General features: G+C 34.1%; 1 protein-coding gene across 2 annotated transcripts in view; it reads left to right on the top strand.

Annotated features, from left to right (window-relative positions):
- Positions 1-25,439, top strand: part of Snx2 (sorting nexin 2) — a 72,087-nt gene that overhangs the window by 28,358 nt on the left and 18,290 nt on the right. For both annotated transcript variants that reach the window (XM_047556005.1, XM_047556006.1), the window contains exons 2-6: positions 13,833-13,950; positions 18,109-18,272; positions 20,478-20,544; positions 20,692-20,735; positions 22,054-22,195. In XM_047556005.1, coding sequence (XP_047411961.1) covers positions 13,833-13,950; positions 18,109-18,272; positions 20,478-20,544; positions 20,692-20,735; positions 22,054-22,195 — 535 coding nt within the window. The remainder of the gene's footprint in view (positions 1-13,832; positions 13,951-18,108; positions 18,273-20,477; positions 20,545-20,691; positions 20,736-22,053; positions 22,196-25,439) is intronic.

Below are 25,439 nucleotides of genomic sequence, written 5' to 3'. Positions count from 1 at the left end.
GGTAGAAAAGAATTTACAATTTCAAAAGTTGAACAGAGATAATTCTGAAGAGATGTAGGATGTGATGTTTATGAAGGAGGAGGGAAAAATAGAAAGCAACAATTAAAGGAGAATGAAAAAGAATAGTAGAATTTGGATGTTTAGTAAAAGAAAAGAAAGAGAAATGGACAAATGAAAAACAATATAAAATAAAACCCAAGTATAGTTATGAAAAATGAATGAAAGACCCTAACTTTCAAAGATAAGGCAAGGAAAAATTAAGTACATTCAAAAAATGCTATAACTGAGAAAAAAGAAAGAAAGATATATATAATGTCCATTAACCATTCAGTACACACATAAAAAAATAGAAGAAAAAAATACGAGATTCTTGATGAAACATTGGGGAATCATTTTCATTCAGCTGGTCAGAATAGTCACTGAGAATATATGCTTACTGTCTATGTCCAACTGTCTTTAAGTTTCTTTTTGAGATATATACTGAGCACAAGAGTAGGGGTCGTGGGCTGTTAAACCCTTTCTCTTTTTGTGTTGCTCACCAAGTTGCCAGTTGGATTTTAAAAATTCTCAGCTTTCCTTCTTAGCATTATGAGGTAGAGTGGGATGGGGAGTACTGTCGGCTAGGGTTTTGCCTACACCGCCAGTTTGATGCACTCCCGCGGTGGGTCTGCTGCAGAGTTCAGGGAGTGGAGTTCCTGTAGATGGAGTTCCTGAAATTGGGTTTAGGTCTAGTCAGGGCCCATTGGCTTTGCTGGATGGTGACTGCTCTCAGTGAGAGCCTAGCAGTTGCAGATCTCTACTGGGAGATTGTACACCCCCCCCCCCTCAAGTCTCCTTAGGTTTCCACTGATGAGGCAGGGGAGCTAATCCTTCACCCTTTCTGCTACCCTTTCCAGGCTGCCTGGCTTAACCCCTGGGAGTGACCACACCTGCCCTTTCAAATTCCTTATCCATTTCAGATGATCCTGCAAGCCTCCTGATTCAAAAGGAGGAAGTGAGCCCTGCTCTCCTTCACCTCTCTGTCTTGTATTCCCCTGGCTAAAATACTGTGCATGCCTGTTTTGCTCTCGCTTTGTTTGTCACAGTCTAGGTCTGTGGCAGGTGTTTGCCAGGAGTATTGGACCCAGCCTAGATCTCCCTGTTCCCTCAGTGCAGTTACTTCAAGATGACTCCTGCCTTGGCTCTCCACATGCAGTTGGGAAACCAACTGGGGCGCTCTTCATGTGCCAGTGTACTGTGTATAACAGCTTCTGGATCAACTTAGGGCAAGCTGTCCCTCGGATCTCAGGATTTTCTGCACTAAATCTGTCCATTGTATTTCCTAGCATTTTCTTTCCCTCTGCTGCAGCAGCTGCTACTGCTATTTCTGCTGGGAGTGCTATCAGTTTGACTCCAGTGTTGTCTTTTTAGTGTATCCAAATTTCTAAGTCTCTAAGGCACTCTGACTGTCCAATATTGAGTTTGTTACTGTTTGGATGTGAGGTGTCCCACAAAAGCTTATATGTGAGACAATGCAATAAGGTTCAGAGAAGAAATGATTGGGTTAGGAGAGACTAAACCCAATTGGTGAATTAATCACCCAGTGGAAATAATTGAGTGGTAACTGGAGGCAGATGGGGTTCAGCTAGAGGAGGTGAAGCATTGGACATGTGGCTTTGGGATAGATATTTTGTATCTGGTAAGTGGAGTCTCTTTGCTTCCTGATTGTCATGTGACTTGCTTCCCTCTGCCATATTCATCTGCCATGATGTTCAGCCTTACCTTAAGCCTGGAGGAATGGAGTCTGCTGTCTATGGATTGAGACCTCTGAAACTGTGAGTCCCCAAGTAATCTATTCCTCCTCTACAGTTGTTCTGGTTAAGTCTTTAAGTTACAGTGGTGAAAAAGCTGACTAAAACAGAATTTTAGTGAAATCCCTTTTTAACCCACTTGCAGTCTTCCTGCTGCTCTTACCTCAGGTTATGGAGCAATAAGAAATACAGCTTTCCTCTAACCTGCCATCTTGCTTCCCTGCAGTGTCCATCTATTCTTGTTCAGTATTTTAACCATCTCAGTAGAAAATATTCTGTAATTTTTCATTAAGAATCTTTTTTTATGTTCAGTTTGTGTGTGTGTTGCTGTGTTGATTGGCTCATGGACATATATAAATATACGTATTTGTTTCTTTTTCTCATTTTTAAGCATTTTTTAAAGGCATTTATTTTCCCTTGCCTTGTCTACTGAGTGTTAGGGGTTTTGATTAGTATATTGTGATTTTGTTTTATATTGTTTTTCATTTGTGTGTTTCTCTCTTCTACTAACAGCCAAATTCTCTTATTCTCTCTTTTACTCTTCCTATATATACTTGGTTATTTCTAATTTTTCTGCTCCTTCCTTATAACCATCAGATGCTACATATTCTTTCCTTACTTTCTATGTTAGGCCTTTTGATTATATCTTAGTGAGCTGCTGCTGCTTTTTTTTTTTTTTTTTTAATCTTTTTAGATTTATTTGTAGATGGACACAATACCTTTATTTTATTTATTTATAGGCAGTGCTGAGGATTGAGCCCAGTGTTTCACACATGCTAAGCAAGTACTCTACTACTGAGCTACGCTCTCAGCCCCATTGGCGAACTTATTTGACTAGGTCTTATTTGCAGTCCTGTAAGCCTCCTGTATGTAGATGTCCATCTCATTTCTGGTATGGAAAGTGTTTTCTGTAACTATCTCACTGAAAGTATTCTTTATGCCTTTAGTTTGTGTTTCCATGTTCTCATCTATCCCAATGATTTTCAGATTTAGTCTTTTAAAGTTGTCCCAGAGTTCTTGTTCTATAATCATGTTCTATAATCTTTTCACCTTTATTGCTTTCTGTGTACACAAAATCATATAGCCTGTCTGCAATGCCTAAAGTTCTGTCTTCAAGGACTGAGGTTCTACTTTCTACTAAATCTAATCTATTAGTGATGCCTTTAAGTGGGTTTTGAATTTATTGCGTCTTTCATTTCTAGGAGTTCTTGTTGGTTTCTTTTCACTATTTCTTTTTTTTTTTTTTTTAAAGTGATCTTTCATCTTCTATAATGGCTGTCTTAATTCCTTCCTTAGATCTTTTAGTTCATTGAAAATTTATCAGTTTTTTATAATCTTTGGGCTTTTGTCTATCTCACTCTCAGTGGGATCCTTTGTGATTTTAAGGGGAGATTTGTTTGCCTGTTTTCTTGTGTTTTCAGCTTTTGAACTTTTGTATCAATTAAGACAGATTCCTCTACCTCTCTTTTTGCATGTGTCCTTTTATGTATTATTATCTTATTTGTTCTGGGACTTCTCTGTTGTTGATGTATACATAGATGCCAGGGGGTGGGGCATGAGTTCTTCAGTTGTTTCTCCTTGGATCCTTGGTTTGGGACTTCTATCTCTTCACTTTTTTGAGTTGGAGTAATGTCAAGGAATGTTTAGTTTAGTAGTGCAGTCTACAAAGTGAACTATTAGTGTCCCTGTAGGTTCTCAGCAACTCACCCAATCGGGCAAAATACTCAATAGTAGCAACCATTGCAGACAACAAATAATACACTGTGTTAAAGTAAATGCTTTTCCTACTATGATGTCTTCAATATTAATTGCCACCAATAAAGAGGAATGATGCGTTCAGCAATTTTCAGCAGTAATCATGAACTAGTTCTGGTTTTAAAGCTACAGCAGGTGTCAACTATATCATTGACAGCACTAACGATTGTATTAATATTAATGGTGGGGGCAGGAGTCTTATAGATCAGTTAGTTCTGAAAGATGGTAAAAATAGTTGTTTAGGGGGAAGAGGAAGTATGTTAGGAAGTTAGAAAAGATTTTAACAATTTCAAAAAGTGAACAGAGACTTCAGAAGAGATGTAGCAAGTGATAGCTATACAGAAGGAAGGGAAAATATAGAAGAAGCAGGGTATTGGGAAAGAGGGAGAGAGAACAGTAGAATTTGTTAGCAGGACAAGAGAGAAAGAGAAACAAATTAAAATAATACAAAACTAAACCAAAATATACAATCACCAAAACCTGAACCCTCAAAAGACAATGCTAGTTATTTTTTAAAATGCTGAAAATGAGAGAAAAATAAATAAGTGTATTTATGTGTGTATGTCCCTGAACCAGTCAACATAGCCAGAATTCAGAGCTGTTGCACATTCTCTTCCTGCCACCCCCCACCCCCTGCCCACATCACAGAAAGAATTAAAAAATAAATTTAAAAAAAATCCAAAATTTTAAATAATGAAGGAAACTTCTCCAATGATGTGGTCAAAATAGTTAACCAGTTTGGGTGGTCACTGCCTATGTCCAACTGATAGAGCAAGGCGTAGGGGTTTTAACCCCTACCTGGTTTTGTGTTGCTCTCTGAGCTGCCAGTTGGAGCAGCCTAAGATTGAATGTTTGATTCATACATTCCCTTCTCACCAATTTGAGGTGGGTTGGATTAGGATGTCAATTGACGGTTCAGTCTATTCTGACCAGTTTGGTGCACTCTCAGGGTCCTTCTTCTACAGCTTTGAGGAGAGTTCTAGCAGGTGGGGCTGAGGGCTAATCAGACCTCAGGGACTTTGTTGATTGGTGCCTGCTAAAGAGAGACTAGATCAACCCACCCTTAGGGCTAGACAGTAGCTTATCTCTTCTGTGGATCTTGTTCTCAGGAACCTCCAAAGGAATCCACTCATGGGGAAGGTGACCAATTTTCTACTGACTGTTGCCCAGCTGTACAGCCTCCTGGACTTAATCCCTGAGTGGATTCACTCCATTCACTCAGAATCCTGGCCTGACTTCAGCTGGTCATGTGAGCCTCCAGATACAAAGGAGAAGTGACTTGGGCTGTCTTTCACCTTTCCATATTAAACCCCTCTTCTCCACTCCTGTTTCACTTTCATTCCACCAGTCCCAGCCTAGGTTACTCAGTAGGCTCCTTCCAGGATATTGTGGCTGGGACACACCCCCCCCCAGTCCTGTTCCTGGTCCTGCTATTGCAACAGCACACTCACCTCAAGATGGCTTCTTCCTCAGCTCTCAACAGCCAGTTGGAATACTCAACATACTTTTCAAGCACCAGTACATGGTGCAGCCTCTGTATCAGCTAAGATTTGGCAGCATTTTTTTTTATCTCAGGTTTTGCCATACCAAGACTAGTTCCCCCTCCCTCTGTGATGAATCTTCACCAGCAGTGGGGTCGCTGGATTGACTCCAATGTGTTCATTCTTCTTTGTTATGTACCCAAATTTCTGAGTCCCTAAGCCTCTTTGAGTGTCCAATATTAAATTTTAGTGAAATCCCTCTTTCACCCACCTCACTGAGAAGCTGTATACCTGCTGCTTTGGTCCCATGCCATAGCAGAGTTTGGGAAGCAGCTTTCTTTTACCCCACCATCTTCCCAGCTCTTTATTTTTTATTTTGAAACAAGATCTCACTAAGTTAAAGCTCAGTGGCCTCATACTTGTCCTCCTACCTTCATCTCCTGATTTGCTGGGATTACAGGCATGCACCACTGTGACTGACTCTTAATAGTTTTTTTTTATTGTGAACAAATGGGATACATGTTCTTTCTCTGTCTGTACATAGAGTAAAGGCATACCATTTGTGTAATCATACGTTTACATAGGGTGATGTTGGTTGATTCATTCTGTTATTTTTTTCCCCTTCCCCCCACCCCTCCCATCCCTCTTTTCCCTCTATACAGTTCTTCCTTCACCCATTCTTGCCCCCCTCCCTAACCCTCACTCTAACCCTAAAACTAACCCCTCCCACGCCCCATTATATATCATCATCCACTTATCAGCGAGATCATTCTTCCTTTGGTTTTTTGAGATTGGCTTATCTCACTTAGCATGATATTTAATAGTTTATTAAAGAGGAAGAAGTATATTTTAGAAAAATGTTGTGGAGTTCCTAGGCTAAACAAGAAACCTGGAATATGAGGTGTGGAAATTGAGGGAAGTAGCCACAATCCTTCCATATGAGCAGTCTGCTCTGTCTGCCACTTCCAGTACTGTCATTATAAGACACTGACACTTGCTTCTGTATTTAAGAATTCTGCTAGTCCTGGACATGTTGCAGCGAGCTCTTTACTTCTGGCAGCCATTGTGAGTAGTCTCTTGCTGATCCAGCTCTGTTGTCTTATTACCCTATTGAGAGCCTCCAAAATCGGAAAGTTGTGTGGACGCTGGTGACCAAAATGCCAAATATCCATTACACATTTCTTAATTGAGATAAGGTAGAATGAAGTGGGACAGTAATGATAGAAAACATTGATACAAGTGATTTCAATTGAATTTTTTTCTTCAGTAGTAAACTAGTTTTTTAAAGATGGACTAATGTCCATCTTTAAAGTACTCTTCAAGGTACTTCAGGCACATAGTACAGTAAAGATCAAACAGCCATAGAAATGGAAAATAGATGTAGTTACAGAATCAGCAGGATTCAAGATCAAGAAGCCAAAGGGGGGAGATAAATTATTACATTTGCCAAAATCACAACCTTTATGTAGTGAATTTTAAGTCACAAGCGTAGCAAAAGATGTTGTTGGTACTCTATAATCTATTTCTTATTTGTCGTGCTCTGTTTAATTGAAAATTGGTATGCTGTAGAAGTGCAAATATAAAAATTTTCCTAGTGTCTCATTTGATGTAAGTAGATTATGGCAAAAGAAAAAAAATGTTTTGTGGGATACCAAACAAACAATTGGACTATTAAAACAAATACTTTTGTCATCAGAGTACTAGGGTATATTGCATATGAAGTTATACTCTTAAGAATTATGTTTATATAGATAAAAAGCATCTATCTCATTCTTAGAAGTTTCCAAATGAGCAATTAGTCATTTTATCTAACAGACTTTACACAGTAATATATAAATATTAATGCTGATTAAATATTGTATGTACTGTAGAAGCATTACTAATTGGAACTTAAATTTTATAATATCCATGTTCTTTGAATTGTGCTTTTCCTCTAATGGGGTAACCAGAAGGACATGGCTATTTCAAATCAGGCTATTACTACACAAGATAACGACATGAGTTGAACTTCAGGGATTTTTTTCAATATACACCATAAGAAAGGAAATTAAACTTCAATTTTGGGGGGTGTAAGTAAACTAGCTGGTTTGTTCAGCCTCATTGTAGCTCATTGTTGGAATGGACAAAGTGCATTTCTTTGAATTGTTTTAATTTCTGTATATTTGTGAAGCTCTAATTCACAGCTCTTAAATCTATCCCCAGTACTATTCCGAAACACTTTAACTAGATTAATAGGTTGCTAATATGCTCTTCTTCTCACACATTTGCTAGCCTTTGTTCTAATCTCAGTGCTTTTAGAATGTTTTTTTAAAATCAGATATTATTTTCTAAAATCCTAAAAAGCCTTCTTGTTTCCCCATTGCTTTCACAATAAAGTTCAACATTCTTATCATACTTTATAAGACCTTTCACCATCAAGACTCTCATAATTCTTTATTTCAATTGTTAGAAAATAAAGATACCAAGAAAAAAAGAATATTACCACATGCAGACATCTCAGGTGCTCACTGTTGACATTGTTTTCCAGCTGGGCACCCTGGGGCATGCCTGTAATCCCATCAACTCAAGAGGTTTAGGCAGGAGAATTGTAAATTCAAGGCTAGGCTCAACAATTTAGCAAGTAACTTCGTGAGACCCTGTCTCAAAATAAAAACAAATGGGTCTGGGGATATAGCTCAGTGGTAAAGCACCCCTGGGTTTAATTCCCAGTGCTGTTAAAGAAAGAAAAAATATACACGTGCTTGCACGCGCGCGTACACACACACACACACACACACACTAGCACTGTCATCCTCTAACATTTTTAATATCCTCTAGCATATTTTTTATGCAAAATTGGGAATGATTTTGGAATATACAATAATGAATTTTTTTCTCATTTAACCTTAAAACATAAGCATTTTTGTATGTTGTGAAGTAGTGCTTGGAACACCGAATTTTAAAATGTCCGTATAACATTTCTTCATAAATTTTAATAGAATTTAATTTTTATACTATTCTGTCATTAAATAGATGGATATTTTTAGCATACTCAATAGATATCCTTACATACAGTTAAAATGTTTAAGGTATATATCCATACTTGAATCTGTCTAAACATGTACACAGAGTCACTAATTTTCATGTCTGACCAAGTCTTTTCATAACTTGATAGCACATTTCTTTTTTTAATAATGTTGTATTTTTATACATCTATTTTAGTTATTTATTTATCTGTGGTGCTTAGCATTGAACCCAGTGCCTCACACATGCTAGGCAAGCACTCTAACACTGAGTTACAGCACCAGCCCCATAGCACATTTCTTATTAGTGCTGAATAATATTCCACTGTCTTGATATACTACAGCTTTTTTTTTGTTAATCCATTCACCTTTCAAGTGTTTTGGCCATTATGAGTCAAACTGCTATACACATCCTGTTCAGGTGGCTATTTGGACATGTTTTCATCTCCTTTGGGTAAATACTAAGGAGTAGAATTGCTGAATTGGATGATTAGAGTATGTTTAGCTTTTAAAGAAACTGCCAAATTTTCTTCTAAATTGGGTATACCATTTTGCAGCCCCGCCAACATTGAATGAGAATTCTGTTGCTCCACAATTTCATGAATATTAGTAGTTATCAGTGTTCTGGATTTTGGACATTATAATAGGTGTGTAGTATTGTTTTTTCATATGCTTAATGGCAGTTCTGTGTTGCCTTTGGTGAGGTATCCAGATCTTTAGCCTGTTTTTTCATTGAGCTGTTAATTGTTGTTGTTGAGTTTTAAGAGTGTTGCATCAAAGTATCCATTATCACGTGTTTTACATATGTTTTCTCCTAGTCTGTGGTTTGTTTTTATAGTGTCTTGACAGTATCTTTCACATAGCAAAATTTTTAATTATAATGATGTCCAGCTTATCAATTCCTTCTTTTATGTATTGTGCCTTTATAATTTTGTATGTTGAACTGTGCCTTTATAATTTTTTTTTATATTTAGATATGTGAATTTTGAGTTAATTTTTGGGAAAGTTGTAAGGTCTGTTTCTAGATTCATGTTTATTTGTGGATGTGCAGCTATTCTAGACAATTTGTTGAAAAGGCTATTTTTTTCCTCCACTGTATTACCTTTGCTCATTTATGAAAGATCTGTTGACTATACTTACAGGACTCTTTTTGGACTCTCTGTTCTCTTCCATTGACTTATTTCCGTTTTCATTTACTAATAACATGCTGGCTTCTTTTTTTAAATGTTTTTTGTTGTAGATGGACATGATACCTTCATTCCATTCATTTTCATGTGGTACTGAAAATTGAACCCAGTGCTTCACACATGCTAAGCAAGTGCTCTGCCACTGAGCCACAGCCCCAACCCCCTAACATACTGTCTTTATTACTATAGCTATATTATATTAAGTCTTTGAAGTCAGGTAGTGTCAATCCTCCAGCTTTGTTTTTCTGTAATACTATGTTAGCTATGCTGGGATTTTGTCTTTTTTAAAAGTTTTAGAATAGTTATTATTAGCCACAAAACAACTTGCCAGGATTTTGCTTGGCATGACATTGAACTATAGATCAAGTTAGGAAGAATTGATACCCTGACAATATTAAGTTTTTTTTTTTTAATCTGTGAACATGGAATATCTTTTAGTATATTTAGTAGTGCTTTGATTTCTTTCTTCAGAGTTTTTAGTTTTCTTTATAAGGATCTTGGACATATTTTGTTAGGTTTAAACCTGAATATTCCTTTTGGGGGATGCTAATGTAAGTAGTATTATATCCTTAATTGCAAAATCCACTTATTTATTTCTGGTACATAGAAAAGCAATTAACTTTCATATGTCAAACATATCATAAAACCTTGCTATAATCACTTATTAATTCCAAGAAATTTTTTTCAAAATTCTTTTAACTTTTCTACACAGATGATCATGTCATCTACAAAGACAACTTTTACGTATTTCTTTTATTTCCTTTCTTTGTATTATTGTTATAGCTTGTACTTCCATTATGGTGTTGAAAGGAGTGGTGAGGGGACATCCTTGTTTTGTTCCTAATCATAGGGGAAAAGTTTTGAGTTTCTCACCATTAAGTATGATGTTAGCTCCAGGCTTTTTGTAGATATTGTTTATCAAGTTGAGGAAGTTAGTGCCTCTTTATAGTTTATCTGAGAATTTTTATCATGAATGGGTGTTGGAGTCACTCTGTTATGTTTTTATGTTAATGTACTATAGGCCATTGAAAATTTTACAGTATTGTAGACAATCTGATTGATAAACTTTTAGATAATTCTTTGACTTGTCCATAGTTGCATACATAAAATTCAATTAACAGTCATTGAATATTTGCTGCCAAAAGTAAGAAGTAGCAAATTAGATGCTCTTTATTTTCTTATTTGACTTGTAGTTTGTAAACAGATAATAATTATTGTGTGGTAGAAGAAATTATGTCAAAAATAGATATTTGTGGTCACTCATCTAATCAGACTCAGCTGGAGGTGTGTACTTGAGGTTATCAAGAACATTTTCTAGAGAAAGTAAAGTATAAATTTATTTTTAGTCTGTAAATTCTTTCAAATGAAAATGCTTAAGTTAAATGAAAACCCATTTTTGTGAGAATTTAGATATGTAAAACTGAACTCCTAACTGAAAAGAAGTCTTTAAATTTTCCTATAAAATTTAAACTGCCTTTGAAAGCTCTAAAGAAGTGTCTTCATGGTTATGGTGGTACATGCTTGTAATCCCAGCAGCTCAGGAGGCTTAGACAGGAAAATCACAATTTTGAGGCCAGTCTCAGAAACTTAATGAGGCCCTAAGCAACTTAGCAAGACGCTGTCTCAAAATAAAAAAGGGCTGGGGATGTGGCTCACTGGTAAAGTGCCCCTGGGTTCAGTCCCCGGACCAAAAAAAGAAAAAAGAAATGTCCTCAAGCCATAGAGGATTCTTTTGTTTTGTTTTGTTTTGTTTGTTTTTGTTCTTGTTGTTGTTGTTTTTATATGTATGCAACAGTAGAGTGTATTTTGACATATTATACATACATGAAGTATAACTTATTCTAATTTGATCCCATAATTGTGATCATACATAATGTGAAGTTTCACTGGTGATGTATTCATATATGAACGTGGGAAAGTTATGTCTGATTCATTCTGTGTTTTCTATTCCCATCCTCCCTCCCCTTCATTCCCCCTTTGTCTAATCCAGTGAACTTTTATTTCCCTCATCCCTCATTGTGTGTTAGCGTCCACATATCAGAGAGAACATTTGTACTTTGGTTTTTTGTACTGTCTTATTTCACTTCCATTCTTTACTTAAAAAGTTGTTCAGGAAATCTTAGTAATTGGGAAGCTGGTGATTGTAACTCAGTGGTAGAGCATTTGCCTAGCATGCACAAAGCCCTGGGTTCAGTCTCCAGCACTGGAAAAAAAAATGAAAAGTTTACTGATATTTTTAAAATTAGTGATGTACCCATATTAAATTAGGAACTTCTGTTTTAAAGTCTATCACCAAGAAAATAAGAAAGTATCCAGGCATGGCAGCAAAAGCTTGTAATCCCAGCTACTTGGGGCACTGAGGCAGGAGGATCCCAAGTTTGAGTTTCACCTGGACAACTTAGCAAGACCCTGTCTCAAAAAAAAGTTTTAAAACAAGTGATGAGGGACTGGGGATGTGACTCAGTTGGTAGAGTGCCTGCCTCGCAAGCACAAGGCCCTGGGTTCAATCCCCAGCACCGCAACAACAATAAATAAATAAAATAAAAAAATAAATAAAACAAGTGATGGGGCTGAAGACAAAACTCAGAGGTAGAATGTCTCTTGGCTTAGTCCCTGGTACTAGGGAGGAGAGTGTGGGGCATGGGTGTTAGTTGGGGAGTGAAAAGGTAAGCCACAGACTGGATAAAAATATTTGTGATAACATATCTGATGAGGAATTTGTATCCAGAATATATATAAAGAACATCTACAAATCAATAAGGGCTATAGAAAAAATGGCAAAATACTTGGGGAGATCCTTCAAAACAAATATATCCAAATGGCCATTAGACACATAAGAATTGCTCACACGCACACACACACAAACAACTGATAACCACCCAAATTTCCATTAGTAGTAGAATGGGTCAATTATAGTAGTTACACAAAGGAATTTTATACAACAAGAATGACTGATCTACTACTACATAGAATGATATAGAAGAATTTCATATAGGGAATAACATTAAGAACAAAACCGAATAATAGTATATTTTATATGGTTCTGTTACATGAAGAGCAAAAACAGGAAAAACTAACCCATGCTGATGGAAACCTCTATGGTAAAGATTGGAAAAGGAGTATGAATGAAGCCTCTGGGCTTGATGGTAATGTTCTTTCTTCATCTGAATTCTGTCGTTGAGGTTTTGAATTCAGATCTAGCCCAACACATTAAAATTTCTCTTTTGCATTTTTTCAAAAGGCTTTGATTTTATAAAAGACTGTTGGTCTAGCTATCACAAGGAAAATTGATTAAAAGTTGTGCAGTAGTGATTATATTGGTCAGTATACTTAAGATCAAGAAGTACTGGCCAGGGCTAAGTTGGCTCAGTGTTGCGGTGCTTGCCTAGCGAGTGTGAGGCACTGAGTTTGATTCTCAGCTCCCCATACAAATAAATGAATGAAATAAAGGTTCATCAACAACTAAAAAAATAAAAAAATAAATAAAAAAATAAAATAAAAAAAAAACAGTACAGGCGGGACACAGAGGCTTAAGTCTATAATCCCAGCAGCTCTGGAGGCTGAGGCAGGAGGATCAAGCGTTCAAAGCCAGACCTAGCAACTTGGCAAGGCCCTAAGCAACTCAGCAAGACCCTATCTCTAATGAAATCCAAAAAAGGTTTGGGGATATGACTCAGTGGTTAAGTGTTCCCAGGTTCAATTCCTGCTACCCAAAAAAAAAAAAAAAAAAAAAAAAAAAACCAGATCAAGAAGTACAAAAGTAGTGTTTAGCTTAATTGAAATGTAAATGTTTTGGTGAGGGCATATTTTTAATTTGAAACTATAGAAACCTTAGAATAATGGCATTTAAATTCAACTAGTATACTTGCCTTCCTCTTAGTGTAAGCAGTTCTTTGAACTCCGTACACATACAGTCTGTTGAGTTGCATGGAATTTTGTTGTTTGGATACATCATCCATCACCAGAAAAACAAATGTGTAAATAGCAAAAACAGAAGCATGGGTTTTTTTGTTGTTGTTGTTGTTTGGGGAATTAAACCCAAGGGCCCTTAACCACGGAGCCCATATGTCCAAGGGTACCGCTCCCCATTTTGCAGGGTACCAGGGATTGAACTCAGGGGCACTTAACCACTGACCTACATCCCCAGCCTTATTTTGTATTTTATTTAGAGACAGAGTCTCACTGAGTCGCTTAGTGCCTTGATTTTGCTTTGAACTCTTTTCCTCCTGCCTTAGCCTTCCCAGCCGCTGGGATTACCTGTATGTGCCACCCAGCCCAGCTTAAAAGCATGGATTCTTAAAAATCAAGGGACTTACCTGATTTTGATTCTATTGTCTATGATGATGGAAGCATTAAATTTAGTTTTTGCTAATTATAATGGAATGTGATAAATTAGTGCCTCTAAGGGAATGACTGACAAAGGTTTCTTTTTAAAATCTTAAGTGATTTTTGATTAAGAAAGTAATAGAGTTAGTTAAAAGTGTGTTTTGCGTTTATTCTTGACAGGAGGAAATAGTCCTTCCTAAGGAGAACTTTCTATTTCTCTAGTGTATAGGGACATAATTACAACAGTTATAAACACCCTAATCCGTTATCTTTTATTGTTCTTTTTAATAGTCAAGCCCATCATCTCCAGAACCAGCTAGTCTTCCTGCAGAAGATATTAGTGGAAATTCCAATGGCCCAAAACCCACAGAAGTTGTACTAGATGATGACAGAGAAGATCTTTTTGCAGGTAATTGTCGTATCTTTTTATTTGTTTAACAGTGGTCAGTTAAATATTCTATGAGAAAATATTCTCTACAGCAAAATGTAAACTCTGTGTATGGGTTTTAGCTCTTCTTATAACAACTTAGAAAGGGGAAATTTCTCGTTAGTCTATGAAAAATATGGACTAAGAAGCAAAAATGATATCCTTTCTTAGTTTTAAGCATTTGTAAATAAATTTGCATGCTATAGTTTATTGTTTTGGTCAGTCCTTAAATTCAAAAGACTAATGGTTGTGGTATTCAGACTTCAAAAAATAGCATTGATTGTATTTTTTTTAAATAACAAGTTGTCACAAAGCAAAATTAACCTATGGATTTGAAAGTCACTTTATGTTTTATTTATATTTGAAATCTTTTAATAAATTGCTACACTTTCTATTTTATTCAGACTCACTTTTAGGTGAATAAATTGATATTGAAGGAGTTTATTTTAGATATGAGGGCAAGATTTGGTGTACTTATCCTAACTTAAAAAAAAAAAAAAATTTGGACTCTTCAAAACAACTATGCTTTGGCTAAAATTTAGTTGCAAATATTTTAATGTTAAAAAAGCAAAACCTTAAGGTTAATGAGGCAAAATACTAAGCCTCTGTGTAACAATTTACTTGAAGTGACTTTCCTTTAAATTTTAATAATATGTCCTCAACTTTTATAATTGTCCCATATTCAAACCACAGTTACTTTTTGTACAAAAATGTTTGAAGCCATCACTAAGGTTCATATAATTTCCAGCTTGATTAGCTATCACAGATGAAATCATGTAGGTTGCCATGTTAAAAAATGATGATACCAAGTATCAATCACACTTCTTTTTTTTTACCCCCAAGTCTTCTAACAACTTAGAGTCAAAATTACAGTTAACAAGAATTATAGTATTTCAGTGTTCTTTTTTGTTACCTTTTGTGGAATTTTTTTCAGGCAGTCATCAAAAGTACTTTCATGGCATTTGTATTTTAAGATGAGATGACAAAAGTCCTTTCTCTCCTAAGCAATTCTGAATCTAAACTTGAATGTATTCCTCTTGACAGTATAGGGTTATGCATAGAGGTTTTGGATTATTCATTATATTAAATTTTTTAACCAGTCTCAAATGAGTATGCTGGAACTTTATGCTTACAGCTTTGTGTGTGTGTACCTGTTCAAGGAAAGGTTGTGGTTGTTGTTTTTTTAAATACTGTGCACAAACTGATCAGTTTGCTAGGTATGAGGACTGTAGAATGACATTGCCTAACTAGCTCAATTTGTAAAATCTTTACACTGTTTTAGTGTACCTTGAAGACTATACTAAATACTCTGATTCAAATATAGTCATTGTCAATATTTGTTTTAAAATCAAAAGGAGAAATGAGGACTAAAGAACAATAAATGCACTCTTCTGTTTTTTGTTAACCTGCAAATATACTTTCTATGCTTTAGCTCTTATTTTAAACTCACCTGTATTGCATAATAACATCATTAGGTGATTGAAGACCTAAACTATTTTTGTATAAATGATTTAATACTATACTGTGTTCTTATTTATAATGCAATTTCAGCAGGTATATCACTTCTTCCATGGAGAAATGGTTCTAGGAAACCAGAATAGAGAGTAGCATATGTTATCAGGATGGTGAAAACTTTTCCAGTAATGAGAACATGTACTTGTTTCTCCTATATCAATGGATAGATTATAGATCTTGCTGTAGCATCCTAGCCATTTGATTTTAAAGCCATAAAGAAATTAGATTATTGTTGTTATGTGTGCTAATAAGTTTTAGGCAGCATTTCAAATAATGGATGTTAAGGTTTTTAGTGTTCATAGACAGTGTTCACCAAATACTTCTCCATTTGTTACATCCTACACCAATGCTTCATTGAACATTCTGTAGGAAACTGCCCTTGGGGAATAAATGAGGGTGAGCAACTTGCCAATACTGAAATTGCCCTAGACTTTTAGAACTTGTTTCTGCCATAGTATCTAGCTTATTTCACTTGTGCTGTTCATCAGGTCATGCCAATTATAAGCATAATGAATATTGCTTTTTAGAAAAATATTCTCTGGAATCTATATGAGTGAAGTATTAAGTAGCTGACAATGACATAATCAATTTATATTTGTCCTTAAAGTATGTCTCTAAGGAAAAGTTAATCTTTGTAGTTAATGCCTACAGGACATCTTCTTGAACCTTTTGGTCTGGTTTCAATTACACCTTGTGAATTTCTAGTATATTAATGTCAAATCTAAAAGAAGTCTGTTTAAGGCAGACTTTATATTACTATGCTGAATCTAAATCTGTCTACTTTTTCTCTTTCCATATTACCTACTTAAATCAGTATTTAGCTTTATTTTGTAATCTCCTAGCATTATGAAGCAGCCTGAATACAAAACCTGGTGTCAGTGAAAGAAAATGTAATTACAAAATTGAAATGACTTTATCTAATAAAGTTACTACTTCATAGAGTTTTTTTTTTTTTTTTTTTTTTTTTTTGCGGGGGGACTTTGTTTTGTTTTAAATATGGATCTGTTCAGTAATAGTGCCTCTTCAAATATTTTTGGAGTTTTTTTCTTTTGTTTGCTGTTTGTTGCTTTGCTCATTATTTGTAGATTAAAGGTCTTAACACCTTCTAGCTTCAGTGTTCTGATTTTTTTTACTTCTTCATATTGCTCATTATTTTCACTTCTTAAAAAAAAGTAATAAATACCAGCAATCTTCATAACCTGAAGTTGTATATAAGCTTTTTGTTCATTATATTGAATCATCTGTAGTCTATTTCATATTAGTCCATTCTCCTTCCTCTGATTACCACAGTTTGAAAAAATTTAGTTGTTTATCATTTTTTCTTTTAAAATAAAAATATAAAGGGATCCATAACAAGGATTTCATCGGCATTAGATAGCCAATAAGAATAGCTTGATAACATGTCAACATGTACAATCTTTTTTCATGCAAATATACTTTTTGAGGCATTAAAATTAAAATGGCCTATTAACTACAATTACTGCCTTCCCAAACCTGTAGGATATAAGAATATCAGCTTAGAAATCACTGGTCTTATCATGAGTTCCCCTTACAGTCTTGCCTTCCTTTTCCTGGTGTCAGTTCTGCAGATAAGTAGAACTGTAGTTTACATTATGGTCACTGTAATTTTTACATTCCTTACTCTACTTTTTGCTTATGCTATTATTCAGTTTTCCTGGAATTTTCCCTTGTTTTTTCTCTGCCTATATCAATCTCCTCAGGTTATTTTTGCAAATTATTTCCAATTTTCCCCAGCCTAAAGTATTGTCTTCTGTCTCTGCTCAAATTATAGTGTTTGTTTTGTAGTTGATATAGCAGTAATTGTCTTGTAACATTCTTATTGTTCTCTTAAGTCTTTTATTATTTTTTAACATTCCACATGTCTTGTTTTCCCAACTAGATTATAAACTCCCTGAGGGCAGGTATGATATTTTCCATTTCTTTGTGTTTCTCAGTTTCATTTAGCACAATATTACATAGCCTATAGACATTCAGCTTATTGATACGGTTTGATTTTAAATATATTTAATTTTAGATTTTTTTCAAGTGAATGAGCATTTTTAATTAAAACCTAAACACCTGTTTGCTTTGTATCATATTTGTGTATTCAGTTAATACCCAGTAATCTTTGGCAATTAATTGCTCTAGGTTACTAACTTTGTGGATTTCCCATAACAAATTTTTAATCCCAGTTGGGATAGTTCTGGGCAGCCTTGTGTCCTAAAATTTGTGTTCATATGTATAAAATAATCATAATTTAGTCTGAATAAAATATTTGGAAGGTAAGTTACTATAAGCATAGATATATTACAAAATCAAACACAACTAATGTGGACTTGTCCATATCTTTGCTTTTCTTCTAGTATAGATAACTTCCAGTAGGATAGTCATTTAAGCTGACTTTAATACAATTCTTCATGAAACCAACAGAATTCCTTTTTGTTTTTAAAGATTTGATAAACAACTAAAGAATTAAAAAAATTCTTTCATCATGATAATTTTAAAATTTCATTATTTTGATATTTGTTGGTAGTATAAAATATTTTTCATTATTGATTAACTGTTGTATAGAGTCTTAGGAGTTTGTTGCAGTTTCCTTAATTAACCTGTTTAATTTGTGTTTAGAAGCCACAGAAGAAGTTTCTTTGGACAGCCCAGAAAGGGAACCTATCCTCTCCTCAGAACCTTCTCCTGCTGTCACCCCTGTCACCCCTACTGCACTCATTGCTCCTAGAATTGAATCAAAGAGTATGTCTGCTCCTGTGATCTTCGATAGATCCAGGGAGGAGGTATAGAAAAGTGTTTATATTCTAAATTAATATGTAACCTATATTTTTTTCGTTCCCCACTTAACATCACTCTACTATCAGTCATTCCTAATCAAAGCCTTTCAAACATATTTTAAAAAGAACATGGACTATAGAAATTGGAAGATCTTTTTTCTGATTTTATCTCTACCATTCTGTAACCCAGTGACCTGACCTGGACATTTCACTTACCTTCTTAGGTAGTTAATCATTTGTAATTTTTTAAAATTTATTTTTAGTTGTAGATGAACACAATACCTTTATTTAATTTATTTATTTCTGTGTGGTGCTGAGGATCGAACCCAGTGCCTCACATGTGCTAGGCAAGTTCTCTACCACTGACCGACAACCCCAGTCCTGTCATTTGTGATCTTAATGATGATAATGTGTACCTCTGAGGATTCCTATGTTGATCAGGTAATATATGAAAGTACTTTGAAAAGTGCTACAATAAAGTGATATTTTGAGTAATTTTATTTGATAAAAGAATGTAATAAATACACTTGATGCTTAAAGTTTGTTATGTAGCATTTATTTTTAAAAGGGAAGAACTGTAAATCAATTAAAGATATGTTCTCATGTTTTGGCAATAATTTTTGGAGTGGAGGTTGTTTAAGTGGCAAAATTACATATTTAAAGGTCATCCACATAGGCCAAGCATGGTGGCAACTCTCATATAATCCCAGCTATTCTAGAGACTGAAGCAGGAAGATGACAACTTGGAGGCCAGCCTCATCAACTTAGCAAGACCCTGTCTTAAAATACAAAAATAAAAAGGACTGGGGATATAGCTCAATGATAGATTGCCCCCTGATTCAATCCCCACTCCCTGCCCCCCCCCCCAAAAAAAGTCATTCTTAGAGAAATAGATCATTTAGATGACCACAGTTAAGTAACAACCATATGCCCACATACAAACATGTTAGTGATCTAACAAGCATAATATTAAGGGAAATAAGACAGAAATGAATACTTACACATTATTCCATGAAATGAACGTAAAAAAACTAATGAACAGAGTTAGAAGTCAGAATAGTGGTTTGGTAGGGTGAAGGAAAGATTTTGACTATAGGAGAAGAGTAAGAGAACCTTCTGGACTGTATTAGTAGTGTTTCTTTCTGACCTCAGTTCAGTTTACAAAGATGTGTTCACTTTATGAAAATATATTGAGCTGTACCAATTTTTATACTTTTCTGTATGTGTTATAATTCAAAAAAGGTTTTCTTCAAGATGTATACAAGAGGGACTGGGGTTATATAACTCAGTTGTAGAGTACTTACTTACCTAGCACATGCGAGGCACTGGCTTTGATCCTCAGCCAGCATGGCATAAAAATAAATAAATAAAGATATTGTGTCCAACTACAACTAAAAAAAATTTTTTTTAAAGTATACAAGAAGGCAACCATTAAAGAAAAGATTTTGGTTAGAAAACTCAGTTTTTTGTATATAGTCTCAGAATGTGATTGCGTTGAAAATTTTGTAAGTGTAATAATCTCTGAGCTTTCTTAATAATAATATAGCTTTCCTGCAGAACTGCTACCCAGTTGCTTTATAATAGCAATAATAGCATTTAAAAGGTCTTTTCTACAGTCTTATAGGATTATCATTTTTCCTACTTTTTAAAATTGAACTTTATAGTACTTTATTGGCTTCAAGAGGAACGTGTCTTCACTTGGTATTTAGAAAAATCATAATACTGATGTTGCTTTTAGGTATAATAATTTTTTGCAAGTGTGTAAGATTCTACTGGTGAAAGTAATGACTGTCTCCTAATTATTCAGAAATAACTCTAACTTGAAGAATATTGGTATTAAAAATAAGAAGTTAATTTTTAAAGTATGAATCTAAAGATTCAATATATTGAACCAAAAAAATTCCACAGTATTTGTACAGAAAGCTAAAACATTTTTTCTACATCTGAGGAATTTTAAGGACACAAAATTTTCCCTTACTTCTCCAAATGATCCTTATCCTATTATTTGTATATTTTATTCTGTTTCTTTATATAGTCAGGAAATGTGAAAGCTTTTATTTTTTTTTCAGTGACCTCTTAAAATACTTCTATGACAGTGACCCTGCTAGAGCATATATCGTAAAAATTATAGTTATTAGTGTTAATAATAAATATAATAAATAATATAAATTGGAATCTTCTTTAACACCAAAACTAATTATTCTTTTCTAGATTGAAGAAGAAGCAAATGGAGATATTTTTGATATAGAAATTGGTGTGTCAGATCCAGAGAAAGTTGGTGAGCCAATATTTATATTTCATACTTCTTTATTAGTTTGACTGTTATGCACCCCCCTTTTTTCACTAAATATGTCATTACAATATTAAAATGGTACTTTACTTTTAAGCACATGGTTTTAAAAATAATATTTGACTTTTCTTATAGGTGATGGCATGAATGCTTATATGGCATATAGAGTAACAACAAAGGTAAGCCTTTAACTACTTTAAGGAAATATTGACCCCTCACTGTGAGTCTGACAGTGATTAAAGTTGACATGAAGCCTGTCTTTATAAAGTCTACCATCTCATAAAGATTGCTAAAAAATTGTTACAGTAAATTGTAATTCTAAGTAATTTCATAGGTTGAGTGTTCTGTTTGAGTATGCAGGAATTAATCTAGACCCAAGAGTCAGGAAGTTTCCTAAGCAAAATAATATCTAAATCAAGACAAATATGAGGGGACTGATTTGGGGGAAATGAAAAGAAAGGAGTAGAATATTTGTTGCAGGCAAAGCAGTTTGCTGGTGAAAAATCTAAGTCATGAAAGCACTTTGCTATCTAGGATCTGTAAGAAGTGATTTGTGATTGAATTGTTTGGCCATAAGTCTTCATGTGTTATGAGTAACACATTAAGAAAGTTAGTTTTCATCCTAAGTATAATGGAAAGCCATTAAAAAGGTTCAACAGTATGACACTGTTAGATTTTGTTTTAGAAAGATATCTGTGGCCTCAATATGAATTGGAAGGGTCAATGTAGAGGTCAGGATTGCCAGTTAAGAGGCCACTACGATTATTAAAGGATCATACACCTTCAAATCTCAAAACAGAGTGTTTTGCAGCAGTCCCAAGTGTAAGAAACAATGTTTGATACTAAGGAAATGGTTCTGGAAGTGAGAAAAATAAATGACTTCTTAGACCTAGATATAAGGAATGAGAAGAGGGATATTTATGTTATTAACTAGAGGAACTTCATAGTTTTGGAAGTGATCTGTGTAAAGAGGCAAAGAACAAAATGATGTAAGATTTGTTAATTCATTAAACAAATATTTATTAAGTACTTTACCATGGTGTCAGGCTCTGTTACAAGCAGTGGAGTATATAGTATTAGTTTACAGTACAGTCAAGTACTCTTCTTAGGGAACCTGTGTTTAAGCATGAGAAAATATAGTAGTGAGTTTGGGGGGTCAATGAGATTTAAGTGGAGGTGTCCCTTAGGCATTTTGGAACTCTTTGGAATGAAGCTTAGAAGATCTGTGCCAGAGATAAAGATTTAAAATTCATTAACATAAACAATCATTTGGGTTTTGGGTTTTTTTTTTGTTTGTTGTTTAGTTGTTAGAATCTATATACCACATAGATAACTCTGCATTCTTTTGCAAAGTAGAACAGTGTGTGTGTGTGTGTGTGTGTGTGTGTGTGTGTGTGTGTGTGTGCGTGTGCACACGCATGCATAATTACATATTGTATTAGGTTCTAAATAATTCTGTGCTGTTCACAATTTGAAATACCTCTCCTTCACTTACAGACTTCTCTTTCTATGTTCAGTAAGAGTGAATTTTCAGTTAAAAGAAGATTCAGTGACTTTCTTGGTTTGCACAGCAAATTAGCAAGCAAATATTTACATGTTGGGTATATTGTGCCACCTGCTCCGGAGAAGAGTATAGTAGGTAAGTGTGAGTACAAAAAAAAAAAAAAGTTTTTGTTACAGTTGGTAATTCCCTTTTAACTGTGTACATTTGTGCGTTGCAGAATCCTCCATTACCAACATCTCATTTCTAGAGATACAGAATTTAAATGCTCTATTATGATAATTATGCATTTATTTTAAGAATATATAGTTGGTAGTTTTATTTTCTAACACCTAAGGGTTCAGGTTTTGAATATTGGGTTAAAATTTATCAAGTCGAAAGCAGTTAGGAACTGCTTTTTTTCTGGTGGGGGTATGGTAGAATACCATTTTACTGAGTCACATTCAGGATACTTAATATTAGCTTTATATTGTCTGAAAAGAACATTTGAGTTAGCTTTGCTCATAAAAACTATTTAAACTTGTCTTAGTTTATTTTATACCTCAATTTAATATTTAAAAACCTTTCTACTTATACCAGTAATGTTTAGTTTAAAAAAAATGCAAAAAATTAAAAAAGAGGAAAACCACCATTAAGACATCTGTCATCTCTTAAATATTTTTAGTTTTTTTTCCAGTGCTTGGTTTTTATTTTTCTTACTTTAACTTTTCTTTATACTTGAGATTGTTATTCTGAAAAATATTTAAAATGAATTTTGCTGATTTTTAAATTATTGCTTTTTACTTTTTAAGCATTTGGTTTGATATCAATTTTATTGATATTTATAATTTTGAAATCTGATGAATTTGTAATATATTTTCTTTTTTTTTAAATTCATAAACCTAGTTGAGTAGTTCTTCAACTTTTTCATCTCAAAAAACCTTTATTTTCTTTCTTTCTCATTTTTTTATTTTTTCCTTTTTCTTCTTTCCCTTCTCTCTTCAGTGATAGAGATTAAACCCAGTGTGTACTAAGCAAGCACTTTATCACTGAACTACATTCCTAGCCCCTACTTTCTTAAAATTTATTGAAGGAGTCTTAAAAGAACTTTAGCTTATGTGGGCTACATATGTTGATATTTACTGTATTTGAAAACATTATTTAATCTTATTCACTTAAAAGCAATAAACTTACTGTATGTTAAATAAAATTTGTGAAAGAAATTTTATAAGACAAAAATTTTTTAAACTTTTTGCAAATCTCTAATTTCTCCCTTATTAGAAGATAGCTGTGTTCTGCTTCTGCACTGAATTTATTGTGATAGAACACATCAGCTAACCTTTATAACTCCACTGTTAACACTTATAAAAGAATAACAAAGGACAAACAATTTAATATTATTATATACACTTTGTAATGTCTGAAAACCTCCACACATTCTGAACTAAGGAACTTAGGAAACTAATCAAGGTTATGCCACATGTCACAATCTACAACATGGCAGAGCTGAACTTTCTTCTTACATATCAGCTTGTACTCCTAACCACAATTCTATTCTGCCTCCTTTCACTTTGATTCTTTCAATAGGATTATGGTTTGCTTGCTTCTTGCTTTTTAATTTTTTTCTTTTGTTTTTGTTTTTTACCTAAAAAAGAAAACTTTTATGTTTTATTTTGTGACAGGAGATTGAACCAGGGCCTCATACATGCTATACATACACTCTACCACTAATCTATACTCCAAGCCCCAAATTTTGTTTTTTAAATATAACTCTTAATACTATATTATTGTAGAATTGTCTAAAAGACACTTAAAATAGATTAAAATTGTTCAAAAATTATTTATATGGTACTTCATTCCAAGATTTGAGGCAGCTACATGTAATAATGAAAATGTATACCAATAAAGAATTTCCTGGCAGCCAGTTGGCACAGTATCAGTCATTTATAAATTTCATATTGTCTATTAACTTTTAAATGAAAATGAATACATTGTCTAAGAAAAATTAAAAGCATGGGAGAGACTTTTAATTACATAACCAGTGTTATTCCAGTAATAAGTAGTGGAGTAAAAGTGGTTACTTTTTGCTGAGAAGTCATTAGCACATAACCATTGCCAATTAATAGGACTTCATCTGACTAAAAAATACTATACCATGTAAACTATTATGAAAGCAAAACAAATTGAAAATTTTAAGAGTTAAACCAATTAGGATAAATTGTTTTATTTCCCCCACAATGTGCCATAATGATTGCCTTTGGGAATGAGCGTAAGTGACGAAATAAACAAAGAATTACATAGTTGTGGGATTTTTTTTTTTTTTTTCAGGTAAATAGTTAACATCCCACATGTAGTAGAAAAGGTCAATAATCTGAGTTTTCGGAGTTTTCCTTTTCCAACCTTTATATTTTAATGGGATTTTGATAAACAAAATATTAATGGTGATGTATGTTCATTATTCACCTAATGTATCAACTCAAAGAAGAATTGCATAGTTTTTCATAATCTGTTTTTAAAGATTCTAATGTAGTGTCCTCTATGGATTTTCCTGTTCAGGATTTTTCATATAAAGGGAATCATGTAATATTTGGTTCTTTATGATAGGCTTCATCTATTATTGTTTCTTCATGGTTCTTCCATATTATGGCATGTATCAATTCTTCATTTCCTCAGAATACAATGTTTGAAAGGGGAAAGAATGACAGGGGGATCTGCAGACTAATATATAAGTATTGAAATTGACAATATAGAAATGATTAATATTTTTATTTTTTTCTTTTTGATGCTGGGAATTGAACACAGTGTCTCCTACATGCTAAAAACACACATGATCTGCCACTTAGCTACACCCCAAGCCCAATTAACATGATTTTTATTTTTAAAATTTGATGTGTTCTAAATGTCTCTGAATGTGCTTGTTCTTTCAACTATTATGAAACCTGCTGTATATGCTGGGCATGATGACACATACCTATGGTCCCAGCTACTTGGTAGGCTAAGGTAGGAGAATCCCTTGAACTCAAGGGTCCAAGGTCAACCTGAGCAATATCATAGTGAGACCCTGCCTGAAAACATAGTTTTGATAAATAAACAAGAACACGCTCTTAAAATCTACATCAGGGAAAACATTTACCAAATTCATGGGTCATATTTATCTTTATTTTCATCTCCCAAAAGTAAAGAACCTAATTATTGCTTATAATTTACTGGTTTAGATTCCATTATGCACATTGTAATGTAAAAACCTTTGAATTTACCAGGAGTATAAAATATACCAGATAAAGAAACTTTTTGATGTAAGTTTTTGTATGAATAGTATGGGTTGAGAAACTACAAATAGCTCATTTTCTGCTTTATCTGTTCTCTCATGTTTTAATTATTTATTACCAAGTGGAGATGTTAG

This window comes from Sciurus carolinensis, chromosome 6 (genome assembly GCF_902686445.1).
Source record: "Sciurus carolinensis chromosome 6, mSciCar1.2, whole genome shotgun sequence".
NCBI classification, from domain to species: Eukaryota; Metazoa; Chordata; class Mammalia; order Rodentia; family Sciuridae; genus Sciurus; species Sciurus carolinensis.
Note: the sequence above shows the minus strand (reverse complement) of the source record. Positions and strands in the feature narration are given on the sequence as shown.